Source organism: Populus euphratica, unplaced genomic scaffold (assembly GCF_000495115.2).
Source record: "Populus euphratica unplaced genomic scaffold, PopEup_1.0 scaffold4.1, whole genome shotgun sequence".
Taxonomy (NCBI): domain Eukaryota; kingdom Viridiplantae; phylum Streptophyta; class Magnoliopsida; order Malpighiales; family Salicaceae; genus Populus; species Populus euphratica.
Window position 1 is genome coordinate 1,847,836 of NW_011499859.1, and position 11,606 is coordinate 1,859,441.

An 11,606-nucleotide genomic window follows, 5' to 3' on the forward strand; every position below is an offset into this window, starting at 1 on the left:
ATTCAGATCCTAAAAAATAAGTAAAAGTAAATAAGAGGGGTCCTCTAATTTGCCACAATAATTCAAATTAAAAATTACTCTTCCAAAAATATTCTTTTTTTTCCCTCTCAAAAACCCTACAACTCCTTTTTACTATCTCTTTCTTTTCTTAAATAAAAACTTTGATTTTTTGGCTCGAGAAAATTGCCTGCATCATATTATTGTTTAGTAGGAGTTCCCAATTTATCCTTAAAGTGGCAGTGGAGAAAAAAAGGAGGAGAGAAGCGAAGCCATGGAAATAAAAGACAATTTCTTAATTGGGCTTATTATGATATCAAGACAATAAAGTTATATATAATGGCGAGTATTTTATTTGAAAGTAGATGAAATAGTTCTATTGTGTGAAAATTATATGAAAATTGGTGGAGAATATCTTTAATACTAAAAGAAATAATAAGATGTTGTGTTTAATAATAATCATTTGTTTCTAATATTTTGTACATCATGCAAGTTAATATTGCATGTTATTTTGATTATATCATGTATTATAACTTATCATAAAATAATTTATGGATTCTATTTTTATATTAATAAAAAAAATAATTTTTGAATTAAGGACAAACCAGTTGAGGTTGCTAATTCAATTTAATTTCATAAATATTTCAAATAATATAATTAAATTTAATTTCATAGTTTAATATTTTATTTTAAACATAATAATTATAATAAATTATCAACTGAATTCAAATTACGTGGAATTAAATTATGTAAGGTAATGAAATTGTTTTTCAATTTTTGAATTAAGGACAAACCAGTTGAGGTTGCTAATTCAATTTAATTTCATAAATGTTTTTTTTTTAAATTTATTTTATTTTTCATATCAATAAATAAAAAATATTAAAAACACCTAAAAATACATATTTTTTATATGAAAAATAATTTAAAAACCACTTTAAATCTAAACATGTTGTTATGAAGCAAAAACAAATACTTAATCCAGACACCTTGTTATCTACTTTCTTTTCTGCAACTTGACACAATCATCTTTATTATTTATTATTTTAGAGCTTATTTATTTTTATATTTTTTTATATTTTACTTGAAATTATTTTTTTATCATTTCAGATACATTTATTTTTATATTTTAAAATTTGTTTTTTATTTTGCTTGAAATTATTTTTTTATCATTTCAGATAATTCTAATATATGATATCAATTTTTTTTTTAAAAATAAAAAATATATTATTTTATTGTATTTTTAAATAAAAAATACTTTAAAAAATAATAATTATTATAATACCAAATATATAGACTCAAGCAAATTAGTAACTAACCTCAAAACTAATTTTATCCTTTTATTCCAATTCAAAAATTAAAAAGGATGAAAAGGCTACAATATTTTATTTATAATATTTTTTTTATTTAAAAATTATTATTTTTTTAATTCACTTTTAATGTTAAAATAAAAATATATATTTTTAATATTTTTTCAATTAAAAAATTATATATATTTTTTATCTTGATCTACAAATATAAAAAAATTAATTTAAATAAAAAAAATATTAAAGGTAAAACTAACTCCCAAAAACCGTAACTATCATCTACAAATATAAAAAAAATTAATTTAAATAAAAAAATATTAAAGGTAAAACTAACTCCCAAAAACCGTAACTATTCACATAAAAAATTGCCTCTACTGCTCTATAAAAAAAATCCCCCAGCAACAGAATAACCGTCCGTACCTTCTCACGGTGAGAGATAAGGGGCGCGCGTGAAATATAATGGCCGGAATGATGGCCGGAACGATGATGCCGACACCTCAAGCAGCGGAGGGGGTGACGATCGGAGCGGCCGGGCAGCAGATGTCGGCGTCGCTAGCGAACTCGTTTAGAGTTCATGCTGTAGCGGAGCGATTATCTTTGCATATACAACCTGGCTTTGACAGTAACCCTACGGAGTTCTTCGGCCTTTGCCTCTCTCTTGCTCGGTAAATTCATCTTCTCATTATCAGCTACACGAAAATTTTATTCATCTAGGTTTTTATTCGATCCTCGGTTTTAATTTCAGTGTTAAGTTTTGCTTGTTTAGTTAGCTAGAGTTTATAATTTAACATTATAAGTGTTTCTCGGTCTGGCGAAGCTGCGAGCATTTCGGAATTAAATTTGATTAATTCTGCTTTTTTCCTTTTGTGTGTATTTTTTTGACACTTGCTGGTGTTGATTAGATTATTATTAATTTTTTTTTTCGGGGAATACAGAGGGATTGATTTTGCAGTTGCGAACAATGAGACTCTGCTGAAAGCTCAAGAATTACCTTTTTTATTGAAACAAGTGAGTTGTTTCGTACTCTTATTATTGTTCCCTTTTTATGTATTCTGTTATCAATTGCATAATTTTATATTTTGGGTAATAATGCAACACCCTTCTATTTTTGAATGGATCACCCGTATTTTTGTCAAGCTTCTTGGATTTTTCATACGACAGATGTTTTGTTGATTTTGTTCTCAAGATCATCTATGTTGGCTTAGTTGGCAAGTGCAGTTAGGATGGTCAGAATGTGGGTAATGTGTTCCATAATCTGTGCTACTTTTGACCTAAAGCAATCTTCATTCATACTTCTTTATATTTAAATCTTTATGATAATAGGAGATGCATTAACTCTTCTGCATTTTTCCATTAGCTCGGGACATGTTGGATTAGTTCTTTTTCTGTTTTGGGTGTCTTTGTTAGAGCCTAACATGACAGAGTTTGATGGTGAATTTCTTGTGTTTGGGAGAGGTAAAAAAATGCAAAAGTTTTTGAAATTGTGCATTGTGCATTGTGCATTGTTTGTGGTTATTTGGGGCAACTGGATGGAGTGGAATGCTGTTATCGTTCCTTGTACGAAACGCCATAGCATAGAATAGCTTTTTGGCATATTATGGAGTTTCCATAGACAATATTCAGCTGGACTGACAAAACCTGTTATCTTATTTCTTTTTCATTGTCTCGGAGGATAACTTGTCATGTTAGATCCACTCCCTCTTTATCAATAAACTATTCTATTTTCAGCTTTAAAAAAATCTGCTATGGAGAAAAGTATCATCTTATATTTATTCTCATCTGCTATGCAGGTTTGCCAACGTAAAAATGATGTTTTCTTGCAAGCAGCTATTATGGTTCTGATGGCTTCTGTTAAGGTATCTCAGCAATACTTCTGTAGCTTGTTTAAAGCATTTTCACAAACGTTCCTCATCTTCTGTTGCATGTTGTTTTGGGCTATACAGCTGGACTTTTATTTTATGTGGTTTCCTTCATTAAATCAGAAAAATGGATGGATGGGTTCAGTTAATCATTACTGGATCTCTTGTTTGGGGTGTCAGAGGAGAATTCTTGTGAACACTTGAATGTGGCATGAATGCTTTTTCTTATCTAATGTTACATAAAGGTTTCCCCATTGATTCCCTTTTTGTCTTCTGGAGCATTGCTTGGTCATTTTTGTGCCATCTTCCTGCATTCTTCAAATGAATGCTCATGCTAATTGTATTTTATGACAGCTAAAAAATTCTTATGTTTGATCATTTCTTTTCCTCTTTTCCTCTCCCTTCTGTTTTGAAAGGTTTTTTATTTTTCTCTCTGAGGCCCGTACATTGTGCTGTTATAGTCATCCAATATAAATTATACTGAGGTTCATGTGATCATTCTCACTTTCTCTGTCTTCATGTGGTAGAATGCTTGCATGGTTGGATGGTTTCAAGAGAAAGAAACTCAAGAACTTGTTACTCTTGCCACCGAGGTGCTATAATTTTCTTTGTTTTTGTGCTATATGTGATGTGATTTGCTTAGATGTTGCTAATTATCATCTTTCACTGCCTGTTTCAGATAGGGAAAGTCTTTTGCACTCCTGGAGATATTAATGCTGGGACAACTGATTCTCTTTCCATTATCTCAACAATCATGTCCAGGTAAAAGGTTTTGTAATTCCTCTTCTTTTCCTTTTCCTTTTCTGTTTTACAACCTTTTCATACTGAGTTTTCCAATTCCAGTTTTACAAGTAATTTCTGCTTAATGATTTTCGACTTTCATGTTTCACATTTTTTTGAGATCAACACACCACATGAAATGACTTTCCCATGATCTTTATGTAGGCAATTAACATTTTATGAGCTCTCATTATTGATGGTTGATCCTATATTATTTTTTTTCTTGCCAACTTTGGCCTGCTTGGTAACTTCAATAAATGAGAATTTCTTGTGCAAAAATAAAATGCGAAGTAGAATGGTTAAAAAGGAATCATAGCTAGAAATCTTGGCTTCCTTTATAGAAAATCTAGTATAAAAGTGGTAGAGATGGAATTTTGGCTTGCATTTCACAAACCTATTGTCACCATACATTTGTCAAGATGTGCCCCTGGTTTCAGCCACCAAATGGGCTCTATAGTTGCTGTGCCAATTGAATTGTTACGTTGGTTGAGGGGGGATCATATGAAATCTATCAAGATGGCCTTTGCTTTGAATTTTTTAGCTTTGGATGTCTCGAGATAATATTTGAAATCCCCCCCTTTCTCTCGCAGGTTCTATCCACTAATGAAGATGGGTCAGATAATTGTTTCTCTAGAAGTCAAGGTAGTTTCTTTCCCGTTTTCTTTTATATCTTCAGCAGCTGAAAAATCCTTTTGTTGATGTTTTCTTTCCTTTTGTTTTGTGTGTTGTAGCCTGGATTTGGTGCACACGTGATTGATTTTCATATTTCAAAGACGACAAGAAATTTGACCGAGGACAAAATAGTAAGCATCCTTTATTTTGTTTAAAACTTTTTACTGGTCTAAGGTGAGTTTGCATTGTAATATTTGGGATGAGTGGTATTTAAATTGAATATGCATCTGATCTTCTTAATTCACACATGTTCTATTTAGAATTTGCTCTGTCTCTGCATTAGTGCCCTGTTTGCTCAAGTTGTCAATGTTCCTGCTTAATGAATGGCTTATTACGTAACAACTGGCTTGACTGCTGGAAACCTCTTTTCTGTTTGACTTAATTGCGATTTTGTTTTGTGGTCTGATTGATGCTGACTCTTATTTTGTTGGCTTATCTAAATTAGTCAAAGCATCTCCCCTTCTATGTGCAATTTGGCCTTTGTTCTTGGTGCTCTATAGTTTCAATCCTCTGTTCCATGGGTGGTACTTTGTCTTGTTGGAATACCCTACTTGGGGAACCTCAGGCAAGTTGAATTGAGGGAAGAAGGTTCCCAAATATCACATTTCTTAATAATTGAGCTTTAGGCAATGTAGACATTTGTATCTCTGCTTTGTCCAGGGTCACCAGGACCATGGAAAATAGATTTCAGCCATAAATTGGTAAATTTGTAGCCTCAGTACTAGCATGCTGCAAGTTAACCTCAGCTGGGGAATGTCAAAAGTCAAAACCATATTAAAGTAAATGGCAGCTGATCCTGACTGAGTTAATTACATGCTGTTATTATTATTTGTTTGCACTGTTACTGTTGCTCTAGTACTTTCACTCTCAGAATGGAATGTTTGATCGTCAAATTCATTCAACTTCTCACTCATATTTTGTTTTATCCTGTGGCTCGCAGTGGTTATTTGTAGCACAGACAGATAATACAGAGACATCTACCTGTATTGTAACTCCGCAAGAAGTGAAGTATGCATCATTTTTTTGCTTCTTTCTTAGTTTCTGTTGCTTTATTAAATTCTGATAACCTTTTCTGTAGCTTTCTCTTAAACGGAAAGGGAGTAGAGAGGAGAACTAATGTTATAATGGTGTGTAATTCCTCTTAAAACATTTTGGATTTTGACATATGCAGTTGCTGGATTTGATAGCTTTATGATGATTTTTCTTTTCAAATCAGGATACCGGACCACAGATGCCAACCAACGTTACTGGAATGCTTAAATATGGAACAAATCTTCTTCAAGCTGTTGGCCAGTTTAAAGGCATGCTCGAGCACACGTCCTTCTATTTCTTGAATGTTCATGGTTTATTAGAGTGACCTTTGTCTGACATTGTAGCTTTCTAGGCCATTATGTTATAGCTGTCGCCTTCATGAGTGTGGAACCAAAACCTGAAACTCCTGTCCTACAAGATTATGTTCACCCTTCTGCAGCTGAACTAGATCCAGGTATGCTGATAGTGGAAAGAAGAAAACAGAAGATATTAATTTTTCTTTTAGGTCTAGAATGGTTTTACAATTGTTTTTGTGGTGTTATTTGATCTTTCATTTGTTGTCTCTTCTTATTCTGTCTTAGATTCTGACATAATTGAGGGACCATCACGTATCTCTCTTAATTGTCCCATAAGGTATGCTATGGTACTTTGCTTGTGATAAATGCAGTGATAATTTCTTATTCTGCTTCTCTGAATAAAAGTTTGTGGTTACTTTAGATGTTTTCTCTCACTGGGAGAATTTGAAGCGATTTGTTGTAACTTGCTAGTATTAAGATTGATTTAAGTTATTGAGAGAAGTGATGGTTTAACTTGTATGAATCTTAATTAAAGTAATGCGTAAGTTACTGCTAATAGATTTTGGGTTTGCTATTATGTCTTATTTTTTTATGAATAACAAATCAGGTATAAGTCATTATGGCAGCATGTTGCTGTTTGTCTTTAGGGGCCAAAAATTACCCTTGTCCTGATCAACTGATTTTTCATCTCATACAGCTACACACGAATCAGAACTCCTGTCAAAGGGCATTCATGCAGACATCTTCAGGTGAGCGAACTATCTATTATCAACTGTTGATTGCTGATGCTTGTTGCAAATAGTTGTCTCATTTGCATTGTCAACATAACAGCATGATGGATATTAGTGTTTGGAACACGTGGTATTGTTTCAAGTAAGGCTGTGATTTCTCAACATTCCCAACTTGTATCATTATGGGACCCTGGAGCATTGTGATACAAGGTTCTGCAAATCCCTAGTCGTCTGCATTAAAGCATTTGGCTAAACTGTACAAGCTAAAATGTACTGTTTTTATTTGCTTGGAAAACCTTGTTTAAGGCGTAAAAATGCTTACTTTGCTACAAAACTGTTTCTGGGAAGTTGGAGCATAATTTTGAAACTAGGCAGAATATTTTAGATTATTCTAGTAGTTTTATAGAGGACTAAGTAACTATGCAATATTATGGAAAATACAATAGAATATAAGAAATGGTTACTTTTAATGTCCACTGACTTGTCATTTTCAATTGTTGCTATTTCATGTTTTCCTTGTTTTTTGAATATTTTCCTTGCTCACTGCTTTTTGTGTGCCTTAGTGTTTTGATTTTAGTAACTTCGTCGATATAAATACACGAAGACCATCTTGGCGCTGTCCACATTGTAATCAGCATGTCTGCTATACAGATATCCGAATTGATCAAAACATGGTTAAGGCAAGTTGTGGGGTTGGAACTGCTATATGCTTATCCTTCATTAATAAACCTGACACATTTTTCTCTCTTATTATTATTATTATTTTGATTTGTTCTGTAGGTTCTGAGAGAAGTGGGAGACCATTGCAGTGTTGTGATTATCTCTGCTGATGGATCATTGAAGGCCATCTCAGAAAGTGACAATAAAGTAGATCAGACACAAGAAAGGACTTTGCATTGTGATAAGAGCATGCCGGAGCAGGTAGAATCTATGACTTCCATGAGAGCCCTTCCCGTGGTTATGGATCTCACAGTAGATGATGATGATATAAATGGCAAGGACAATATTGATGCTGAAGACAGGAAACCTTTTCTGGCTACTCTTCAAAACCATCCTGTCGATACTAATCCAATTCCAACCATGCCATCACAATTGGTTAACACAAATGCACCTAGTCGAAACTTTTCTACTCTAGCGGATGAATTTTGGTCCAGTCCTTACTGGTCCAGTTCTGCATCAGATGCACAAATGGTGAATGGCTTCTCTGAGCCCTCTACTACCACTTTTATGACATCTCCTGTGATAACTGATTCTGTTTCTCCTGCACTTAACTGTGATGTTGGGGGTTATGGGAATACCACCACCTCAGTGATGCATAATCAGCTATCTGCTTCAAGTTATTTACAGTCGCTGCAGCAAAAATTTGTGAATTCAGTTGCCAATGGTGAGTATGGTACATTGCCACCAATATATCATGTCAACAGGTCTCCAATAGCAGTTCAGGCCCTCCCAGCTCGACCACAAACACCAGCTCCACAACAAAGATCAAGAACTCCAAATCCTGCAATTTCCAGTGGGGCCTCCCTTTCTTCTCATGGTACTCTACCAGAAGCTGCAAATGGTCTTAGCTCAGTCTCTGGTAATATGGACAGGCAGCAGCAATTTGCAAGATCCCTTAACATGAATTCATCTTCTTCGCAGCATAACTCTTCTGCGCAGGTGAGATATGCTTCGGTTGCCTTCTATACTTCATTACCTGTTTATATATGGCAATGCATGTGTCTGCCACAATAGAAGTGAGCTGGCATTATCAGACCACAAGTTCATTTAATTTGTTGTGTGCTTGACCAAACAGGTTGACAAATTGCATTGTTTATATGTGCCTTTGAGTTTCCTCTTCCATGTTGGCTAATTGAGCCATTGGATTTTATCTTCTGTATATTTGTGTGCTTGAGAGCATTTTGTTCTGATTTCTTTCATAACCTTTTCAGCTTTATTGTTTGTCTAATTCTCTCACAGAACTGGAATCTGCAAGACCATCCATTTATGCATGGTCAATCAGCTCAACAACAGGCTGTTACCCTCCCTAGTTCGAGTCAATTGGCTGGCGCTCACAGAGCATCTTCACCCAACTTACTATATCAGCAACCTCTTCGAGTGCCCCAATCAAGGAGCCACTCTCCAAATGTAGTCCGATCATCTTTGCCTCTGGCACCAGCTCTGACCCAGCAAGGGGCTGCACAAGTTGGAAACTCAGCAGGTGCAACAAATAGCCAACAAAGTAGGTTGATGGTTGCTGCTCAGCTTGTTGCCCAGAGGGCTAGACAGCCACCTTCAGTGCCAGTTCAAATTCAAACATCTGGAGCAGGGGCATCATATCTTACTAGTGCTGATGGGATTAGAGCGCCAGCAACTGAGCAGAGAGGGAATGCTGGAGGAGCATTGCCAGCAGTTTCTGGCACTGAGGGTCTGGTGGATTTGGCATCAGAACAGAATTGGCGACCAACAGGTCGAATGCGTGGAAGTCTCTCAGGTCGAGCTTATTCTGCTGCTCTTAAAGAGTTCATGGTTCAGCCTACCCAACAAACTCAAACCCCAAGACCACCACCAAACTTACCCCCATCCCAGTCTAGTATGCCACCTCACCTGCAGTTTCTCTTTGCAAGAAATGCCCAAGTTCCACAGGCACAAAGTAGTCCTGTGTCTGGATCTGCCATTTCAAATGGAAGCTCCAGTACTCTACCATAATATTATCCACTGATTTGCTAACTTAACATGTATATGAAGCGTATGGCTGAGTTTTGCTTCACACAGTTGTTCTGTATTAGGGCCTCGTAGAAATCTGAACTCCACGTGCGTGGATACAGGATTGAACTTAGTTTCTAGTGGGGTTTTATATTGTTCAGTCGAACATAACTAATTTAGGATCCTTCTAGGATGGCAATACCATGTTTAATGATATTACCTTAACACCAAAAGAATTTGGGATTTTTTACGGAATGTCAATATGAATAGGGAAAGTATATTAATGTATTTTTTTAATCTTTCAATAGTGATTCCATGTCATGGCTCAGCGCGTGGGGCTGGTGCAGGTCGTGAGGATAAGTATTGGAGGAGCATCTGTTTCTATGTTGTGTCAAACAAGAGACGCGAAAAAAATATATTCAAAATAATTACATATTTGGCTTTAATAATAATGCCACAACATTCTCTTAGATATGGAAGGTTTTTTTTACATTTAAAAAAATTAGGGTCTCCAGTTAACACAAACTAGTTTTGCTATAAAGAAAACTAAGACACGAGGTGGTTTTACTGTGTATTTTTTTTTATAAATTGTAGTGAGTTGAAGCAATATATTTTTTTAAAATTTTATTTTGGTCATGAAACTATTTTTTACTTAATTGCACTATTTTAAAACCAAATTAATATCTAATTGCTTCTCTTTTTTTTTTTTGAAAAGGTAAAATTAAAAGATAAAGCATCAAAATGAAAAAATAGGTAAAATAAATGTCAGCTTCAAATTTTATATGAAAAGATTAGTTTAGTCCCTCTTTCTATTCATATAATAGAAAATCTATCCCTTTAATTATTGACCTTTTTATTGATTTATTAGGTTGATCCACTGGTTTCAAGATATTCTAAAAAGTGTTTATAAGTTGTTTTTATAATAAAATAAGTTGAAAATAGTTATTTTAAACAAAACAAAAAATAAAATAAACCTTAGATTTTTTTACTATCATAATAACAACTGAAATCTAGGTAGATAGATGACATCTTGTATGTTTATATTTTTTTTTTAAATTCCATCCTTTCTTAATAGATAAAAATAAAAACTAAGCCAAAGCATAATGACTTAAGTTTTTTTTTGAAAGACCTAGATACACTTGGCCACTAGATTGATATACGTCTAGTTTTTTTTTAAATATTTTATTTTAAATATAAAATAAATTTTTAAAATTTATTTAAATTCATGATTTACGTCATAAATTTATTAAGTTATGTCAGAATAAATATGTGAATTCAATATATTACTGTTATAATATTTTAAATTTTTTTGGCATATTGAAATATTTTTGCAAACATTTAATTTATTTTAAATTTATTTTCATGATGTGTTTTTTTTTTATGAAGTTAATTTGTTCAAAATTTTATTTTATATAATTATTATAATTTTATAATCTAGATTGTGGGTATAATAGATTAACTTAAATTGAACTAGTTTACTTTATTATTCACCATGTTAATATTTTTTTAAAAAAAATGAAGTCATTTTACGATTTTTTTCCCTTTAATTCATTTTCTTTTAATTTTATTGTTGAATTTTTTGTTTTTTTTATCCTAGTAAAATAAATAAATAAATTATTAAATTCAGTAGATTTAACTCCAATCACGTTGAAGTCAGGCCAGGTGGCTTCATACGGTGAAAGATTCCTCCAGGGAACTATAACCTGGGTGACTGCGTGATTGCTTGAGGTTACAGATTGGATCAAGAGATTATGCAGGTAAGTCTTTTGTACACTATTTTATTTGCTGTATGTCTTTTTAGTTGTATTGTACTTGAACTATAAAGGCATAATTTGTAGGCTACTGCTCCATTGCATTCCATAATTTGACAAGGACGCAAGCACTTTGATACCCTTGTAGTTTTAAAACTCTTTCACTCCTTTTCTTGTTTGCTAATTGAGTCATTCAGTGTATGATTACTTTTTCAGTCCTTGATTATCTTTTTTGATTTAATTTTTATATTATAATTGTTCTGATTGGATTTTAATTTTAATTATTATTTCAATTTAATACGAGGATTTTGTTTAAATTTTTATTATTGAATATCATAACTTGAATTTTAAAATTTATTAAATTTTTTTATGGTATTATTCTAATTTTATATTTCGACTTGCAGGATAGTGTAGTTAATTTGGATTTACTTAAATTTTTTTAGATATTTATTTTTTTAAGTTTATTATTTAACAGTAAATTATTAGACTTTAAATTTTT

General features: G+C 33.0%; 1 protein-coding gene across 2 annotated transcripts; it reads left to right on the forward strand.

The window, feature by feature from the left end:
- The first annotated feature begins 1,658 nt into the window (after positions 1 to 1,658).
- LOC105124329 (RING/U-box superfamily protein) lies at positions 1,659 to 9,667 on the forward strand. Of its 2 annotated transcripts, none has more exons than XM_011024311.1 (16): positions 1,659 to 1,966; positions 2,237 to 2,309; positions 3,092 to 3,157; positions 3,688 to 3,753; positions 3,840 to 3,922; positions 4,531 to 4,582; positions 4,672 to 4,743; positions 5,553 to 5,620; positions 5,691 to 5,739; positions 5,829 to 5,913; positions 5,997 to 6,098; positions 6,226 to 6,277; positions 6,638 to 6,689; positions 7,235 to 7,351; positions 7,452 to 8,309; positions 8,628 to 9,667. In XM_011024311.1, exons 1-16 carry the CDS (start codon positions 1,761 to 1,763, stop codon positions 9,357 to 9,359), a joined length of 2,733 nt encoding a protein of 910 aa, XP_011022613.1. In that variant the 5' UTR covers positions 1,659 to 1,760; the 3' UTR covers positions 9,360 to 9,667. The 2 variants fall into 2 exon arrangements, with proteins under 2 accessions (XP_011022613.1, XP_011022612.1); XM_011024310.1 differs by having other exon boundaries at positions 1,661 to 1,966; positions 7,452 to 8,330; positions 8,631 to 9,653.
- The last annotated feature ends 1,939 nt before the right edge of the window (positions 9,668 to 11,606 follow it).

Excerpts from the sequence above, each read along its gene's own strand:
- LOC105124329 (XM_011024310.1), top strand. The coding sequence starts at position 1,761 with ATGGCCGGAATGATGGCCGGAACGATGATGCCGACACCTCAAGCAGCG. Across the intron at positions 4,744-5,552 it reads ATTTGACCGAGGACAAAATA|TGGTTATTTGTAGCACAGAC; the intron begins GTAAGCATCCTT and ends TGTGGCTCGCAG. Across the intron at positions 6,690-7,234 it reads ATTCATGCAGACATCTTCAG|TGTTTTGATTTTAGTAACTT; the intron begins GTGAGCGAACTA and ends TGTGTGCCTTAG.